General features: G+C 34.9%; 1 protein-coding gene across 1 annotated transcript in view; it reads right to left on the bottom strand.

Moving 5' to 3' along the window:
• Positions 1–21530, bottom strand: part of LOC115233556 (protein rhomboid) — a 393876-nt gene that overhangs the window by 112311 nt on the left and 260035 nt on the right. Inside the window, exon 6 of the mRNA XM_029804051.1 lies at positions 6286–6403. Coding sequence (XP_029659911.1) covers positions 6286–6403 — 118 coding nt within the window. The remainder of the gene's footprint in view (positions 1–6285; positions 6404–21530) is intronic.

Here is a 21530-nt window from a genome sequence, read left to right as displayed (position 1 = left end):
AAAATTATTTTAGTACTGCTAATTTAACCGAAACATTTCAAAAAATGCATATATATGCTCCGCAATATATGAGAACTATTTTAGAATAAACAGAACTTTCAAAATTCGACCAGCGGTATATCTTTTTCGAATAAAATAAAATAATAAAAAAATATTTATTATATTTAGTACTATAAATAATTAGAACTCTTCATATATAAAAAATGCAAAAATATGCTCAATACTATACGAAAATGGTTTTAGAATAAATAGAATTTTCGAAAATCGATTAGCACCTCATATAGATACGTAACAGTATGTTTATGTATACCAATATTTCTCGTATGAAGTAAATTATTGAAAATATATGAAAAATTATTTAATACTGCTAATAATTAAAAAATGTTCAGAATTATACGAGCACTGTTTTAGAATATTTAAAAGATATTTTAATACTGCTTATGGTTAAAACTCTTTAGAAAATGCATGAATATGCTTAAAACTATACAAAAACTATTTTAATAGACTAATAAATTATATTTTAGAATAGATAGATTTTTTTTAAATTAATCAGCGTGTCACGTCGATACTCGATATATGTGCGCGCTTGGTCGTGGCTGTTCTACTTTAATGTTCTTTTCTTTTAGATAGAACTCTTTCTATAACTTATGTTGAATTATAAATCTTTGAAAATCTGACGAAAAATGAGAAGAAAAATATCGCAGGACAAAGCAAGATTGAGGCATTTTCATTTTAACGACTACAACTATTTGTTTAAACTATCAAATATTACAACTGTCGAAAATAAAATCAGAACTTTACACACACGAAAACAGACAGATCAGGAATTGCATACTTATGTCAGCAATAAATATTTAATAAAATAAATTTTATATTTTAATCTGTTATAAAAAATAAATTCTATGCATTTCTTATATGAATTTGAGAGAGAGATATGTCAATATACATTAATTATTCCTATGTTAATCATTATCATTATGTAATATAACGTAATGTGAAAATTGTGAAAAAATAAATAGATGAAAAATATATCTCACTTTTGACGCATATTTTTAAAATAATTTCTATATATATCACTAAAAAATATTTTTCAGTGTAGGTATCTCTCATCGTCAATATATATATGTAAAAAAAATGGAATTTATTATATTACACAATCGTATCAACTCGCAGCTAAATTAAATATGAAATAATAATGATTATAATTATAGACTCACCAATTATTGTCCCGCTCTTTTCTCCTGATGATTCATGTGATTCATCTTTCTATCCAAAGCTTCAAATATTAATAATCGATGATCTATCGCACAAGTAATTGAAGCATAGTCGACTAGATATCAGTTATTGTCACACACGGTTAAATAAGTTTGGTACGATTCATCACGATGTTCAAAATTCGACGATTGCACGATATTTTCAGAAATGTATTTATTTATTTATTTAGATATTAACCATTATAAAAAAAAAAAAAAAAAAACACGAAGCCGCGATACTTATACTTCTCTCGACATTTTTGCGCGCGCTTTGATATATTTTCGATCGGATATCGATTACCGGTATACGTGTATATTCGCACCAGTTGCATTCGCGTAATCAATAATCGCCCGATACTTTTATTCGGCACTCCCGACGACACATTTTTACGCTCGCCGATCTATCTGTTGTGTCACATTCGTTATATTCCATTCGTTGCGTATCACACTATTCGCTATCATTCGTGGCAGTTACATTAGAACACACGGTACAATCACGATGTATTTCGTCCGATATTTTTCTCGGCCCAATTTCCGAAATCCATGTACATAGGAAATAGCGAATACGCGTGATTATCAAAATCGTCCGTCGATCGAAAAGTAACTGCGAATGAATATCGTATACTTTGATTTGATTGTACGTACACGCAAAATTAGTTTTCTAGACGTAAGTAAAATATAATATTTCGCGAGCGCGCGCTCGATAGATTGATGTTGACTGCTCTAGCACGGTACGTGAAGTTGTGTATATAACTCGAGCTCGCATCCCCCACCACCAATTCCAGGAATTGGCCGGCGAGTCTCCGCGTTATCTGTTTTCTTCGAATATACGCTTCTCGCGGTAGCTATGTTTTTGGAGAAGAACATACTTATACTTTACACTGCGTATTTTCGCGACTATGGAAGATTTAGTAACGAACGTTTTTACAAACAAATAATATTTCTATGTTCGTCGAAGAAAGAAACTCAATGTTACCTGCGATTCATATACACCGATTAAATATCGATTATTTGCGAGAGACTTTATTTCAACATAATCGCTTGACGTTCTTCGCTCTTAAAAAAATTCGACTATTCGTGACGGTTGCTACTCATTGACTAACGGAAATGCGACGCAACAGGGGTGCCAATTGCCACGGTCTCATTACTAAATTTAAAACGATAAAAATCAAACATTAATACTATTAAATCTAATAACATTTCCATGATTACGACAAAATCGAAATAAATGTCCGATATTCTATTTTAGCAAAAATTTAACCTTATTCGTTCGTAAGAAAATAAATTGCTCAAGTACGTCAACTGCATGCTAAGTTTCTTACCAATATTCGATGACACAATATGACTATATATTCACCGATTATGGTTTTAATATCAGTGATTCCTCTTTCGATCGAAAAGTGATTGTTAATATAATATCGCGTATTTTGATTTCTGCTACTTGATTTCTACACTAGTACGGCAAATAAGATAGTGTTTAGACGGTCCGAGCTTGCGTCCCTCTCTACCAATTCCAGGAATCATCCGGCGAGTTTTCGTGTTTTTTTTTTCTAGCATACTTCGCCGCGGTACGTATCTTATTTTCGAGTAAGGAGCATGTTTATATATATTGCTGTTATATTGGTTATATTATATAAAGCTAGTTTTTCAAAAACGGGATGCACGTACGAATTCCAGGAACGTTTCTAGGTTACCAATTTCATTTAATTCTGATAAGGCGTTCAAAAGAAAATAAACTCAAAACAACGAAAAAAAGCAGAAACTTGAAAAAAACCACCTTTCGATGGTCTCTGTATAAACACTACATTCGTGCAAATATTGCAAATGCAAATATAAAAATGTTCTTATTAAATTTTGATCATAACTAATTACTTACAGAGAGTTTATTAGCTATAACTTTTTAACACTTCCGGATCTATGTTTATAGGAACTTTTTTGTTCCAAATTCAATCTCCTATAAAACCCTGAAGTTTCATTGACCTGATCTGGAACACCCTGTATAATTTTGACTAACATTAATAGTTTTTTAAATAATTATTTTAACAATTGTATTATAAATTTGAATTTGTATATCAATATTTATTTTTTGTGATAATTAATTTGATGATAATTACGTCTTTCATTTGTCTCTCTCTCTCTCTCTCTCTCTGCTGTTATCAACGGTCAGCATTACTTTATAATTGCGAAGAATAAATTATCTTATATAAGCTATCTAAAGTTATTAATCCCTTCGCTTCCAAAAGCAAAGCGCGCGACTTGTTGCACATATACAATCCGGGTATAATATTATCAACATTAATGCTTATGACACGAAGTACTAGGGAATTTTAATTAACGAAAAATGCTTTGACTGGCGAATTACAAAATTGATAGCAAACTGAGCAAAAAAGAGAACGACTTTTTTTCTGACTTCGTGCAATATGATAGAGCAGCTCGCGGCTTCAAAGAAATTAATAAAAAGAGCACCTGTGAAAGAGAGAGGTACTGCATTTAAAAATTATATAGACATCTTCTTATGTATAAACAAGCCCAATTCGCTCATCGGTATAATATTGCGACATTTTTTTTCTTCTTTGTTCATTCATTTGCATTTCGCTTATTGCAAGCTAAAATCCAATTTTAGCTTCCATCCGATGAAATTATGAACGCGCTACCTTTTAGCAGAGAAAGAAGCGCGATACTTGCGATACTTGCGATTTAATTAAATCGTGAAATATGACGACCAAGCAGTGGCAATTAAGTACGCTTTTACTTTCATTTGTCTCTCTCTCTCTCTCTCTCTCTGCTGTTATCAACGGTCAGCATTACTTTATAATTGCGAAGAATAAATTATCTTATATAAGCTATCTAAAGTTATTAATCCCCTTCGCTTCCAAAAGCAAAGCGCGCGACTTGTTGCACATATACAATCCGGGTATAATATTATCAACATTAATGCTTATGACACGAAGTACTAGGGAATTTTAATTAACGAAAAATGCTTTGACTGGCGAATTACAAAATTGATAGCAAACTGAGCAAAAAAGAGAACGACTTTTTTTCTGACTTCGTGCAATATGATAGAGCAGCTCGCGGCTTCAAAGAAATTAATAAAAAGAGCACCTGTGAAAGAGAGAGGTACTGCATTTAAAAATTATATAGACATCTTCTTATGTATAAACAAGCCCAATTCGCTCATCGGTTTAATATTGCGACATTTTTTTTTTCTTCTTTGTTCATTCATTTGCATTTCGCTTATTGCAAGCTAAAATCCAGTTTTAGCTTCCATTCGATGAAATTATGAACGCGCTACCTTTTAGCAAAGAAAGAAGCGCGATTTAATTAAATCGTGAAATATGACGACCAAGCAGTGGCAATTAAGTACGCTTTTTATTCTAAACATTCGGAATAATACTTTGCAATAAAACCGCGGAATGAGTTTCAAAGCCGATTTAAAAATATAATCGCATCACTTTTCACATGAGCGGTCGATACGTTTGACAAATGTTTTTATAATATACCTCCATTAAAATTTTATCGTATGCAGATCATAATATGACAGAAGAGTAATGCGATGTGTATATATTCTCTCTCATTCCAATGTATATAAAAATAATTTAGAGAGATTCGCGTGTGCGCCCACACACACACACACGCGCGCGCGCGCGCGCCCGTTATTCAGCTGCCCATCTTGTTTAAAACATTACCGATTATATTAAATCAATCTTTAATACCTATAATAGCGCCACCCGAGCGTGATAAAGGCGTGACATAATAATGATGTAATTTTAATTAGTATTAGTGCGCAAGATATCTGTCCCTCCGGATCGTGGAGCATATTTTTAACGAGGGCGCGACTTACGAATATCGAATTACTTTGCGGAAGATTAAAATCGTCGCCTAACGAGGTCGGCTGGCAGAATAAATCTATCTCAAAGATCTTCACACCGCGCGTGCTACAAGGGAATGAAAAGGAAGAAAAAAGTGAAAGAATGATCATTAGAACGAGCGGCGATAGAAAAAAAACAGATAGGCAAGAAGGGCTCAAAGCAGATATTAGTCAAGACGAGGATCTGCGCAAAGATCAAAGGAAGGTGAGCTAATACGCACATGCGTAATATCTAGCGCGTTTATTACAAGAAGGACGATTATTTCATCTATTCATCTTGGCAAAAATGTAAAAAATAACGAAACACGAGAGAAGCGACCAGACGCGTGGCTTTTTCACAGATGCGGTTAACTCTTTGACCACAAAAGATATTAGATTTGTGTTCCCTATCGCTGGACAAACTGTAATCTTTGATAACATAATACAATATTACTAACGTACGTGTATTTATATAGCATGGAAAAAATTAAGACCCTTCAAGTTAATGTGTAACCCAAAATACTGGAAAAAAAACATGTACAGTAAGAAAGATGGATCCTCAAAATGGCAAAAATAATATAAGATTTGTATAATTATAATTATAATTTATATTAATTATGATTTATATTAAATCTAATATAGTATAGTTACAGAAAACATAATTTCATTGAAAGATTGTGAAAATAACGTGACAATAAGTATTGCAAAACTATTGATTCTGAATGAAAAATTCTCTGCTTTATATAAATGTATAAATTATGTAAGAGAGATTCACAAGTTAAAGAGAGATTATTACTAAGCTCATTAAAAGAATTACATTTTGTTATCAGATATTCAATTTAGCAGTAAAAGAATTACAGATATGATATTAGACATTCCATCTCTAATAGATGCAATGCTAGCATGTGTCGAAGATTTTTCAAGAAATTAGAGGGGGATTAGAGAAAGGGATAACACCAAATGATAAATTAAAGAAAAAGGTAATACGGGTTAATGGCACATTGACATAGCCATTGTGTTTGCATCGTTGACCCGTTTGCGCGCGTAAATAATCTCATTAAAAATTTATTAATCACGACCGAGAACGCGAGGACAAAAGAGCAAAAGAACTGATACTACACATATGCATTATCCGACGCGCCCCGTACATGTTCGTTACGAGATAGGATAACTTTATCTACTTACCTCCACGAGGGTGATGAGAATGATGAAGAGAGGCGGCGGGCAGCATGTGTAGTGATCGGCGTAATACTTTCGGTCCCGTTCCTCCGTGAGGAATTCATCGCCGATCATGCGGACCATCCTGAAAACACAAACATATTGCAATGATTGAAAAATGTGATATTTATAATCTGCGTATTAAATGCCATACAGAATGTGTGTGATGGTTTAATAAATAAAAAAGATAAATAATATATATATATATATGTTTCATTTAATTTATATATATCTTTCTCAACGTGTAGAAAACCTTGATGGAATATAGAGTATTTTTTAATATGAATTATATTCATAATTTCGATAAATCTTGCATTTATTAAAGATGTAACAATCCGCATATCATAGAATGGCAATTATTTTTGTTAGGATATATGCATGTAAATCGAACTCTTATATACGAGAAGCATTTATTGAATGCAATACATAACTTTCCGTTAATAATCGGTACGGAGTATAAGAATATGTTCCCGCACAAACATCATTATATATTAATAAATAATTGATGTTTCGCCGGATATAACAAACATATTCGATGGGATCAAATATGTTTTTCAAAATGAAATTCATAATAGTATTTTATTTATGCTATCCCTGGTAGCGGACGCCAATAAACGCGATCGGATATTTCCAATTAAACTTTGCCATAGTACTTCACTTCAAAATAGAAGTACTCGACACGAAAAATAGCCCGCAACGCGTGCAATCGAACCTTTTGAGCCAAATTTCGCGAAATGACTTCGTTTACATGTGCGTCAGACATTAAAAAATACAAAAAAAAAATCCATAAATTGGATGCAAACGTAGTCATTCTCGCAAAGTAATCTACGCATTTGCCTGAAGCGCACGCTCATCCTTTACCCAAATAATTTTTGCACTTTCCAAAATAGTTTTTTAATCGAACGAGAGCCGTAGCGTTTAATTACACCGTGTAAAATACGAGTAATCCGAAAAAAATCTAGCCGTTCTATTGTCTGTCGTTAATAACGAGATTTTGATTTATGAGAAATACTCGATGAATATATTCAAGACAGTAATCGGAAAAATAATTATACGTATCTACAATGCTTTCATTAATTCGAATCTTTTATCGATTGGAAATAACTCGATACAATAGCGCAGAACAAACAATAAAGTCACGTTATCAGTTTGAAAAGCATCTTTTCGTTGATAACAACGCCGGCTGTAACGCTATTGTTGCTACGATTCTGCACTGCATTTACCAACGAGCGAACACTCGCAGTAGGACGTAGAACGTGCACGTAATCGGTAAACGCTCAGCCGCAGTAACGAGCTACATTCAAGTAATTAAAAAACAAAAAAATTGGTCCGACTTTTAAAACACTCGTTGGATGCGGCATTCGCAGTGAACTGAAATTGGTAACATAATTAAGTTTAATTAATGAGAATATAATTGGATGGAGTTTTAAATTTACGAAGCTATTTCTAGAACAGACACAAAAGTATAAACACAAAAACTTAATGAGTACAGAAACAGACAAACGCCACGAAGAAAAAAAGCATGTAATTGTATTTCTTGTGATGTACAAAAGAGAAATTTACGAACTAAAAGTAATGTGGATAACAATGAGTGTTACAAGAAACAGTTAAGTAACAATTTATTAAAAAAAAAAAAAAAAAACCTGATTTTCTATGAAAATCAATATTTTTTTAATCATGTAAGAGATATGAAAATAAAAAATTACTCGCATAAGTAAGATTTTATAATTTCTTTTTAATTTTATTAAAAAAAGCTCAATTTTTTATCCCCTACCCCTCTCTTTCTTTCTCTCTTTCCAATGGAATGTAACGATCAAATTCAAGACTGAGCACAAAAATAGACAAGAAAATTTTGTCGAAGTAAGGCTTGTAAGGCTTAGGAAATTAATTCGTGAATTCTCTAAATAATATTCTCGAATTAATCGGCGACCTTTGTAGCAATTTTAATGCTACGGTACGTTTCCTTAATCGTCGCCAGGGGTAACAAAATAATGAGGAATTAACTTCGGCGAATCCTTTTGCCGGTCGATCCCTAAAGAAAAGAAGAACATTCTCGCGAACAATTACGCGCAAACTATGCTATCCATAGCCTTCATTATCTCGGAGTATTCTTTTCTTCTCATTTACGACTTTCATTACGAATGAACACGCCGGGCGAAAATATCGCCGGAAAATTCTTTCTCAAAACAGCGAACAACAATGAAAGACACTCTCTGCATACAAATGTTAATTATTTCTTGGCACATTTCAATTCTCAATATTCTTCATAGTTATCAAGTCACTTTAAATTTAATCTTTATTTTTTAATAATACTGTTCTTATACATGAAGCTATATAAGCTTTTATGCAAAACAATTACGCGGTTATATAACTCTATGATATAACAAATAAATATATATACGTTTTAGCGCCATTATTCGCTTTTATCTTTATCCCTTTTCTACAACTTTCGCTTGCTATTCGCTCGAGATATTTGCTTCGGTGACAACTAAGTGCTCTTTGAAACGTCAAATAATAGACTGATCTATATTGATGGATGATACGCATGATCTTGCACGATCTCTTGTCGAATTTCTCTCCGCTTTACCAATGAAATAATTTTTTACATGCCTATTCCATTTCTTCCTCGATCATTCTGTCGGCTCTTTCATCCTTATTCTATTGGCCATCTTATTTATTTGCCAATCTCGAAGAGAGACCACTGCGATCTATTTGAGATAAAATGTCGGTCCAATAAATAACGTCGACGGTGTTCTCTATAGAGAAACGCGAAAAAGACGGCCCCTCGAAAAATAACTTTGCATACGTTAAGTAAAAAATAAATTAAATGTAAACGCAATCTCACATTTTAACAAGATAAATCTCACTTGAAGCTGTATTTTGCTCATTTCGAGCTACAGAAAAAGATAGTGGTTTTGAAAAAGTAACTGAAATTAAATCCAGCTACCTTGTTATAGTTTCATTTGAAAATGGCAATATAACGAGAGAGAAAACTTCAAATAACCACGCTGGCTGCAAGTTGCATTAAAAAAAATCTATATAAAATTACAGCCTGCTTCATGAAAGCATTTTAACGCGCTCCTTATTTTTCTTGCTTTTTTTCTTGCGTTTCAATCGCGACGACAATGACAATGACGGACGATAAGACAATGCGCAAGATGAGACCACGGTTAAGCCTATAAACGGCGTCGATAAATCGATTGCGCTGATCGCGGGTCGTAAAAAAGCCAATATTACGTACGAGGGTGGGTAATAAAAAAACGGGATCTAAATTCGGACGTGAAAGTCGCGAAGGGAGGGTGAAGACCACGCGGAAAGATGGTACGTCGCATATAGGCGCCCTTATATATACCCGGCTCCTTTCCGCGATGCTATCTCTCCTTCTCTCTCTTGCGTAAAAGCGTAGAATATAATTACGAAGAAATATTAGCCCGTAACTCAGTCCACTATCCATAATATCTGCAACGTTTATGGCGCCAGGGAGATAAACCATCCCCCGTTCCGCTCTATCTGGTGGCGCGTGCGCGACCGCGTACCGCTTCGGTTCGCTACCAGGTTTCGTTTCGATTCCTCGCTGGCGAAAGATGTGAGTGTGAATATCTGTTCACACCGAGTACCAACAGCTACTTGAACTTACGTGACGAGCGGCGTGCACGAACACCGCGATCTATAGATCGGCTATTAGTCGAGGCACGAGTGTTCGTGACATCTTGCACGTTAAAGTAAACGATTTGCAAAGTTAAATTTTGCTATAAACGTAAAAGTACAAGTAACTAAATCCAGGTTTTACAAGTTTCAATTTGTTTCTATCAGCAAAAAGAAAATTATCGTTAGCGTTTTTCTCAGCAAATTATATACAAACTTTAGATAATATAATTAAATTGATTAGAAAGATATTTTTATATACATATTTGCTGATATAAAATACTCGATATTATATATATTGTACGTCTGATATTTTTAAATAAATTTTATAACAATGAGCTATGCAATATTGCAATATATTGCAATATATAGGCTTTATTCTTCGTTATTAATTGATGTAATATGTAAAAATAAAATAAATTAATTTGTAATAAGAGATAGGAATTACATACGTTCAAAAAAGTTCGTCTGTAAATTCATAATATAATTTAAATTAAAAAGAGCTTCTTTTTGTTTACATCGTCTTCGTTTTACAAATTTGCGCTTGCTCATTTCATTGCAATATTAATAAATTTTTATTGGACGGTACTTATATAAAATGCAACGAATATAAAAAAAATTAGCGTTATGAAAAAATAAATGTAAAATATACATCGGATATATTTATGTCGCTATATTATTCAAGCTTTATTAAACATTCATTAAACAGTTTCAACTAATGAAAATCTGTGTTTGTAATGAATATGTTATTTTCATGTCATGGCGATGTAATCGCGACAATATCCGCGCCAATTAAAAAGCATCAGTGCGGAAGTGTATTTTGCATGATGTGCGCATCATCGGATATATAATATATGCGAGGAGAGAATATATATATATATATATATTCATACAATATAATGATATTAGATACTTTATATCTCATCGATGCAGGCACATTAATCCCTTTAATTACCCTATCTCATGTTAATGGAAATCTGTTATCGTACTCTGTAAACGTATAATTTATCACTAAAAATTGCGTGCGGGGAACACGTACAACAAATCTTTTATAATAATTTTTTCCAATGTGATAATATCCGCAGCGATCATAAAATGTTAATCTTTAATTTGTCTTGCTAACTATGCACATTTTTTTTTAATTTGTAATAAGAGATAGGAATTACATACGTTCAAAAAAGTTCGTCTGTAAATTCATAATATAATTTAAATTAAAAAGAGCTTCTTTTTGTTTACATCGTCTTCGTTTTACAAATTTGCGCTTGCTCAATTCATTGCAATATTAATAAATTTTTATTGGACGGTACTTATATAAAATGCAACGAATATAAAAAAAATTAGCGTTATGAAAAAATAAATGTAAAATATACATCGGATATATTTATGTCGCTATATTATTCAAGCTTTATTAAACATTCATTAAACAGTTTCAACTAATGAAAATCTGTGTTTGTAATGAATATGTTATTTTCATGTCATGGCGATGTAATCGCGACAATATCCGCGCCAATTAAAAAGCATCAGTGCGGAAGTGTATTTTGCATGATGTGCGCATCATCGGATATATAATATATGCGAGGAGAGAATATATATATATATATATATTCATACAATATAATGATATTAGATACTTTATATCTCATCGATGCAGGCACATTAATCCCTTTAATTACCCTATCTCATGTTAATGGAAATCTGTTATCGTACTCTGTAAACGTATAATTTATCACTAAAAATTGCGTGCGGGGAACACGTACAACAAATCTTTTATAATAATTTTTTCCAATGTGATAATATCCGCAGCGATCATAAAATGTTAATCTTTAATTTGTCTTGCTAACTATGCACATTTTTTTAAACTAAAAGTTGCTTTTTTAGAACACGCTAAACAGCATAGAAAAGATTTTCACGAAAACTTGAAATATGTTTAAAAGAGAAATAGTAGGAAATGTATATTACAACTATATCTACAGAAATACACAATTATTATTAAAATTAAGATCGCGCAAATTTTTGTATACACTAGATTACACATTAAGAGTTAGCTAAGACAAAGGTACACTATATTGCATTAAAAGAACGAGTAGCATCTTCCGCCAACACACAAAAAAAAGAAAAGAAAAAAAAAACACGAGAAAAAGAGAAGGAGACGGGAAATTTTCCTCCTGATGTAAAGGTCTACTAACACGGCTAGCCGTTCGCGGTAAACGCACACTTAATTGCCGGTGCGCCGCGCGAGACACATTGTAGATCGCACGAGCGATTTCCAATTAGCGATGTGACTGATATACCAGGGTTCAAGGAAACGGGTCGAGAAAGGGGTCGTCCGCGCGTATGAAGCATCGACACGAAGTACAGGTGGTTAAGCGCACGCTCAACATCTGTAGCTTGTAGGTTGAAAGGAAGAGAGAAGAAGAGAAAGAGGAGAGCAAGGCAAAGGATGAGGATGGAAAGGAAGAACGGGAAAGAGAGTAAGAGAGAAAAACCAAAACATTGGAGAGAAAGAGGGAAAATCGTTTCAAGGATACTGATTAATTACACTAGCGGGGTGTACCGAGGCTCGTCTGTTGACCTGTAGAATTGCAAATGAGCTGCGTTGAATTGATTGAATGCACCGGAGTGTGTCGAGGCGAGCCAAGCATTTCGGGGAAAAAGTCCGGGGCCGCGTGTAACGAGAACCTATTATGTGTTTATATCCGGGCCGGCATTCAATTTCAGCGCCTTAATTACGAGGGATCGCGACAAAAACCGGGGGAACGATCCGCGGAATCGGGTGAATAATTCACTCGCGCGGACTTGATCTGAGACCACCTACCATTCGCAGTAATTAGTGCGGGCGGTTAAGAACAAGTCGATATTCTCTCGAGCCCGTTAAAAATTGCCAGTTATGGAAATTGCAACAAGGAGAAACGGCGCGCTATCTTTATCAGGAAGTTGCGCCGAGTTATTCCCGCCCCAAGTTCCAGTATAAATTTTATACGCTCCTTGAATTTTCAGGGTTTAATAAATGTGATTAAGGCATCCTAAAGATCTAGCGACGAGCTACTACCCGCTCGATCCAATAATTACTATATAAGAACAAGTAGAAACAAAATTAATTATGAAATTATTATAAAGTTAGTAAAGCAGTGTTGCAAAGAGGAGACATGGTGTACTTTAATTCTCCAAGCTCGAAATTATATAACCGAACGCTCCGTAAGTTTCATAACTAACATCTTTAGAATTCTGTAAGAGATGCTTTCCTTTTCTCTTATTTTTATTTATATAATTAATGCAAAAATTTGATTTAGTTATTAAAATAAAAACAATTGCAGTGCAATAAAAATTCCATTATATACGCTTAAAAATGTACAATAGAACTTCGATTCTTCGCAGAGTACGCATTTGTTAACAATTTAAACAATTCAGAATCAAATATTCTTTAAATCGTAGAGGAAATATATAACTTTTTAAATCTCTGCATATATCGTTGTAATAATTTAGACGAAACATCGTATTTTATTCCAATCGTTTGCAAAAAGCAAAACCAGATCAGTAATTTATATATTGATTGATATGTGAGTTGTGCAAATCGAATCCAACAAAATGTTTCTAACACAGCATTCCTCATCTCATCGTTGATGCGACGTACTTTTAAAGAATGAAACATTGTTCCGCCATCGCGTTATCCGCATACTGACATGATGAATATTCATAGATCGCAGCGCGCGCGCGCGCATCCATTTGTCACTCCTTTTAAAGAGTTTTCGCGCCATGTCACTTTCGTAATGTAACATTTCTCGAATACGTTTATCTACAATAAACGCTGCCAGAGAAAATTCAATTGCATCTTCTTAGATTGTTAACTCGATACAGAAAATTTTAATAAATACACTAGGATATTTTAAAATTATTTCCAAATACATTGAAAAATTTTTCTTGAAGAAGCGGAAAATATCTTCACATTCAATTATATCATTGTATTCTTTATTTATTATACATTATCTATCTATCTATATATATATAAATTATCTCAAAGATAATATCCTTATTCAGATCGCACGCGTCGTGGCAGTTGAGCGACTTTAGCGCAGTGGCACGTGGAAAAGTGACTTTTCCCATTTTTCAGCGTCAGCGCAGCATCTCCGTCCACTGGCAGCTTCTAAGACGAAAGGCAGAAAACGGTTACGACAACGATGGCGAGAATGTCCCAGGAGCTTTGCGAGCATAGCCCCGCGTCTACACGCACACGCGATGTGTATGTGCAGATACGTGTATATATGTGTATGTAATTTTATTGTTTCTACAGCCCGGCCACGGAAGCGTAGCGGCGCGCGAGCAACGATATTATCAAATTGGTTCCGCGAGTTTTCCGTGAGACGTTTCCGCAAAGTCGCCGGTCGAGGCGGAAAAGTAAGAAATTGACCCACACCCCGGAGCGGCTAAAGTAAGAGTCGGTAACGACCTTAACTATCTCGTCGAGATATCGCCTCTAATTACCGGACGGACAAGGAGCGGGTGCGTTCTGCTGCTTTTCAAAGTGATCGCGAAACTTTCGTCTTCTTTGCACCAAGCAAGTATCGCAAATTTTCATTACGCGTCGCCGTAACTTTAATATACGATTAATACATAATTAAAAAAAAATATTAATTATAATTGGAATAAATTACTTAAAAAGTTTTTCGAGAAATTAATAAATTTTCTCATTGTGTGTTATACTGAATTTTCAATTAATTTCAGATATTTTTTTTTGCATAAGTCAAAGAATATTCCCTTGAGATACCAAGTGCTCTATTTTAAAAAAGACCAATTTAAAATATTTATACGAGGCTATATAGATTCCGCAAATATGTCTGACAAAATGGTATAAAAGTTGACGGGAAGTTAGAGAGAGGTGCAGCCTGGCAAAAGGGCGATCCATCGCCGGTGCTGGACATCGCGTGCTTGTTGCTGCGTCGCTACCGTGTTAATACTGCTTTAATCTTACCGCGAGGGTAATATCACGCAAAGTCACGAAGTCGAATCGAATGAATTCTTTAGAAGTTCATTTCATAAGTTATTACAACTCGGAAAGTAAAGAATACGCGATGAGTCGGCGCGAATTTCTGAAAACTTGGCGTGCGCTCATCAAATTTTTTTCAAACTTTCCTGCTCACGCATCAGTTAGTTTGGAAACACGTGGCTGCGACAGCAAAATCACAATGTCGATATCGTATCGTACAAGAAATACATGTATATAGGTTTCTAAAGTATCGTCAAAACTTTCAATTTAAAAAAGCTGCTAAAAAAATGCAGAATTGTATTAGATTTGTACAATTGTGCGTTTGTGAAACACATTATAACAGCGAATCATGAAAGTCATTAAATCATAACATTCAAAAATCTAGAACAAAAAAATGATTTTCCTTTGATCCCCAAATTCTCGAATATTTTTTCTTTATTAGAGGTAATATCGCAAAAGGGTTATTAAAATCGTGTGTGAGTATTTATGTTGCATATAGAGTATTTATGTTGCGAAAACAAATAAATCCTGGCAAGAGCGTAGAACGTGAATAAATAATTCCAGCGCGATATCAAGCTGCTACGTCGCACATATTGCTGCGGCGAGATTAAAATGCTATTTATCGCATACGCGCAGCGATACAAACAAAATTACAAATGCGAATGCAAGGTGCAAATAAATCATTTCTTATGTAATCTTTTCTCTTTTTGGCACATCTCATGCTTTTTTCGGCGCAGAGTACAAAGTTATATAATATCGCGGGATATATTCCACGTTATTATCCAGTGTAAAACGAGAAGATATTCCTTCGAACATCTTGATACCCGGAAAGATTGGATCAAGTGGCTTCGGCTAAGCTCGTTCCTTTGTAAAAATCGCTCAAGCGTATCCTTTCGGGACACGCGTACAACCCTCATACTCCGTTTATTCTATATTGTCCCGGCGCGAAAGATTTCTCGAAGATAAGAATATATGAGAGCTCTCTACAGAAAGAGTTTGTAGAAAACTACACAAATTTTCGATAAATGGCGAAAAACTATTAAATTGAGAGCTTCATTTTCAGTAATATTTTTTTATAATAAGATGTATATCAAAAATTGAAACTTCGTAACAATAATATAAAATAAAAATTGTAAAAGCAATTTTTTCTTTTATGTAAACAATTAAAAATTAAATTGAGCAAAATGTGTGATATTTATTGAGGGATCTAAACGCTGAGATACTAAGGAACATTCTAATATAATGAAGAATATAATGAATTGTCTGTTAATTGCTGTTTCCTTTCCTTTCTAAAAATAGTCAAAAATCTCGATGACAATCATGCATTTCTACCGAGAAAAATCTTTCTCGATGCCAGTGTAACGAGACGACGGACGATCAAAAGGGAGAATCGAGTTCTCGATCGATCGTGCACGCTCTCGCGTGCAGATTGGGTATCGTACTGACAGAATGGAATAGAATATGGAAGGCGCCTATCGCGCGCACGCGGATATCCATCGCGCCCGTGCACGTAAAGTGCATAAAAGCCGATTAGAGTGAAGCGGTACGAGCTCGTATCCGTCGCGTTACATATGTTCGTTTAATGCTTCGCGACGCGCGTCGAATCGAAAAAAAAAGGAGCCCGCGTGATTGCTAGGAAAATGTGACTCACCGAGTAGACTTCATTCTTGACTCATATATCCAATTGATAGATTCGGAACGAGAATCTCCATTTTGTTCGAATTCACAGAAAAGTCAAGAAAAAATGATTCAATTCCTATGTAGCAATTTTGAATTTTATCGATAGAAAAGTACGAGAGATGAAATAATTAAAAAATTTATCAAATAGTAAAGTAAGATTAGTGATTATATAATTTTATTATCAAACAGACGGAAGAATAATATTCTGCAATTTCGATCGAAATTTCAATAAATCATGGCGTTCGCTATACATACAGACACGAATTACGTCGCCGCCGGGAGAATTTAATCCGTTATCGGATTTCCAGGTCTCCAGTCACCAGCGGTCACTATGATCATCCAGGTGGTCGGCACACCAGTGGCGAACGGGCAAGACGATGCGGTAAGGATGGGAGAGTGAGAGAGAGAGAGAGACGCTCTCTGATCACACGGATAGGGAATGGGAATACTACGCCACACGTGGCCGAGGAGGCATGAAATTGCGCTCAGGTCGCGGCATATTAGATTATTAGGAATCCACGCGCGAGTATCCGCCGACGTCGTCCCCGGCGGGTATTCCCCGTGGGAGCACGGGGCAAATTTCGCGATAAATCAAACGCGGCGGAGTCACGACGGCTACGGGTCCGTTGGGACAACGGAGAATTTTCGCCTGAGCAACCGTAAAATCGTTTGGCGACGCAATGGCGTTCTAATCGGGAAACAGATTCGAGAAACTTTTATGTTTAATTTCGATTATTGAAAGTATATTATACTTGTATTTTCGAAAAAATAAGCAGAGAATGGCTCTAAAACAAAAAAAAAATTTGTTTGAATAAAAGAATAAGATATTAATTATTTCAAAATAAGATCACACGTTGCTCTCTATATCTGTTTTGGATATAACTGTTCGGAATTACGAAATGTATAATGATTTACGAAATTTGTACCTATATAAAAAAATATCTGCATTACCTGCAATATTCTTTTATCATTATTATTATATCTGCACTAGCTACATTATTTCTTTTATCATTAAGCTAACCGCAATTTTTAAGACCACAAGGTTGTTGCAAATTTACAATTTCCAGCGTAATCAAAAGTTCAATGTATTGTATATCGCGTACGAGTTATTTTTGTGGCGTACACTGCCACACATCATATTATCACACTCAAATCCGCGCGAATTGCTGTCATGAAAAGCCGAATAAAGCTCCAATTTTCGCCTATAATCGAACTACATCCTAGTCGCTACCGAATTTATTAAACCGACAGACGATGGAAGCTCTCAACGAGAAAAAGTTGCGAAGTCACCGAGGAGCGTTGAGTGAAAGAGCGCCGGTCTTCGACAAGGACAACGAGGACGAAGACAAGCTTCTCCCCAGAGGGGCGAGGATGGCGAAACAGACGGGGAAAGGACCTTCTCCACGGAGAAGGAAATTGACTTCTGGCAGGTAAAGACGCGTGCTCGGACTACGGACGCTGTCGGTACTCCTGTCGTCGACGCCGCCGACGCTTGGTGCACGTTGTGCCATAAGCTCGTAAACGTACTTCGCTTCTCGGAGTTGCTCGTAAAAAAACTCGCTACATACGGTGCCGCACTTTCCCCTTTCGTCCTACTCTTCTTGCCCCGTCACGTTTTCCCATCGAGTTTATCTCCTTCTCTTTTCCTTTTCGCAACTGCGAATACTCCGACTAAATCCTGTTAATATCTATCTGCCTAATCTCGTCGAAAATCCATTCTTACCCCGAACAGAAATCGTTTCCTTGTACAAGAAGAGAGTTACACAGAGAAAGAAGAAGAGAGAGAGTATATAGATAGATAGATAATATGGAGTGATAAGAAGATGATATATAGATATGGTAACAATTTTGAAGTAATAGTACAGATTGTTAAGTAGGTGTATACGTGACCGTTTAGATATCTAGATAAAGAATGAAAATAATAATCTCGTTTTTCGAAAATATGTGATTGAAGGACCACGTTGTATTACAATAATATCAAAATATTAGTATTAATTAATATTATATGACGCGAGACGATAATACGACACGAGACAATAAAATATCCTTTTGAAAATATAAGCGTCATTATGCGTGTCGTTGTAGATTAAATATGAAAAAGAATGTTTTTGAATTATAAAAGAATGTGTTTTATCGTGACATGTCATATGTGAAACAAATTTTATCGTTCTATCTGACCAAGAAAAAATAACGAGATGAAGCAATTGTTGCCTCGTCTATCGGTATCGATAGATATCTACTGATATCGATTGTAAAGTAACGTGTTAAGTGTAATAATAGAATTAATTTATAAAAAAATATTTTCCATATTATAACTAGACATAATTATTAGAAAACTAACAATGTAACGCTTTAACTATATAATTATTTACAAAGGTCTACGATTAAAGTTAGTTCCTCAACATTCGAAACAATTAAATTTCAATACGTCATTTGATTGCACATTGTTTGCACATATTTACCATTTTTAAATTTTTATTTGCACATATCTAGAAAAATAGTTTTTCAAAAAAATTCGGGAAGCTCAGTTAGTCCGCATACGATCACAATTACCAAAGAGAAAATTTTTTTTAAATTTCCGATAAAATTTCATGAGAATTCCGTGATTTTTCCAGATACAAAAGAAATTCCTGAGAATTCCAGATTTGCCATACTTTTCCAGGGAGTAGAACAGAGCGTAAAATTAGCCCCCCTCTCCCCCTCTCCCATTCCCCAAAGTTGTTATTAATTTTGTTATTTAAGATGTGAAAGAAAAATTCTATTCTTGGACGTTAACAAATCGAGTTAATAAAAACCAATTTCTATCGATTAAGTTAATTAAAAATTAAATTTTGAAAAGTTGGAAACTAATGTAAAGTCACCTTTTCCAAATTTATTTTAATAACTATTTTTTTAAAGGTGTGTAAATAAAAATCAAAAAACGGCAGACATATGCAAATAATGTGCGATTAAATGACGTATAGAAATTTTCTCGTTGGAAAGCTAACTTTACGTAGGTCAAGAATCTAGCTTCGAAAGTTCAATAAGCACTTTGTTCCTCAATATTCCATCTAAATCTCGATTATTGCATCGTAATTCTATTAGAGACTAAATGGTAATATCTCGAAAATTCCATGCGATTTAATTAACGGAGAACTGTGAAAAATGGAAAATAAACACGGCGACGCCAAGAGATAATCGACGGATGTTCGTGCAGAAAACAGCGACAAACGGCTAAAAAGAATTGCGAATTGGCGAGAGAGATATAGCTTGTTATATACCGACTTTGTATGCCAATTGATAAGACAAGAGAAAAAAAAAGTACATATCGAGGAAAATAACGGGTTTTTATAAGTTTGAGTGCGCCCGAGTTTTCATCGAATTTATACGAGAGCGAGAAAAACGCGATAAATTAGAAAATTGAACGTGTCGAACAGAAAACCTACAAGCTCTAAATAGAAAATAAATGATAAAAACATATAATAAAATAATGTTACATTGTTTCACGTGAGCTTCATTGCAAATCAACGTCAATTATCGCGAATTGAAGATAACGGCGACTGAATTTGCAGCAGAAATAATATTGCAATGTCCATGTAGTATCGAGGTTGTTATATGCGGATAATATCATCCCATCGATCGGCAGCAGCCGAATGAAAAAAAAAGTTATCAGGGTTGAGCTCCGACCTCGTTTCTTCTCCGTTGACGTTGTCATGTTCGTGTCTTATGTAAACGCGGCTTGCTTTATTTCGGAGAATATCCCTTCGTAGTCGATTGAATCTTCGATACGTGATCCGCAGGTAAAACGAAGCGAACGAAAAGCATTCGCTCGCGCTGTTCGGCCGATTTTTCCCTCTTTTTGTGATTTGTATCGACAACGAATATTGACGACAAGAGCGCGAGTGTAATCCCGATACTATTCACAGGAAGCAGACGTATATCCAATTTTTACGCGGTTAAGGCATCGGTTTTTGCCGAGCAATTTATCGTGAGATCGATCCGGGAAAGCAAATTGAAGGTAAATAAATAGATATCCGGCATTTGTTGGCTGGTCGGTGAACAAGTATTTATCGCGCCGAACAACGAGAGCGGGTGCCGAGCGTTAAACGAGAATTAATTAGCGCTTGCCGACTCGATACTTCTCTCGTAACGCTAAACTCGCAAAGCCTGGCGAGCCAAACAACTGCCTGGCAACTTTTCGAAACTATCTTGCTGCTACGAAGATCAAAGGACCAAGCATGCGTCCGAGGAATTCGAGGATCAGTAGTACGCGCGCGTATCGCTGGAGACCGTTTCGATGCACCGCGCCCATAACTGGGATGCATCGCAACTGCACTTGTAAAATTGCAATAAACATGCGAAAAGATTGGAGAATTCAATTATCATTAATTAATATGGTATTTTTACCAATGTGCATTCGCAACAATCGAATTTGACAGCGACGTTGTCGGATTATCGGGACTATTATTAATGGATGTAATGAAAGTTCAATCTTCTTTAATTTCGCTTAATTGAAGATTGTCAAAATCACACGATATTTTATTTCCGTTTTTGGGTTCTAAAAATGATGCATATTATAATATATATTAAGTTAATCGATGATTTATTAATCCATTTTCCTAACCTATCTTTTAATTAATTTTCTATCTCAATCGAATAAACATACAAATTTTTAGTACTCCATCTTTTAGTTCTTGATTTCTGATATGTGAAATCAAAGGACTTTACGCATACTTCAGAGCAAATAGCCGCTTCGAAAGATGATGCAAATACGATTTGAGTAGTCATACGTCGAGAGGGGAACTCGTCTGCTCTTGTAGAAAATAAGCCGAAACATAGAGAGGACATAGAGAGATTGCTGAAATTCTCCGTATTTTTCGCTGCTTTAGATGGTCCGGCTTTGTTCAGTAAATAGCGCAGGAAGAGC

Source organism: Formica exsecta, unplaced genomic scaffold, assembly GCF_003651465.1.
Source record: "Formica exsecta isolate Colony F162 unplaced genomic scaffold, ASM365146v1 scaffold105, whole genome shotgun sequence".
NCBI lineage: Eukaryota > Metazoa > Arthropoda > Insecta > Hymenoptera > Formicidae > Formica > Formica exsecta.
The sequence above is the reverse complement of the archived record's forward strand: the minus strand, read 5'-3'. Positions and strand labels throughout refer to the sequence as shown.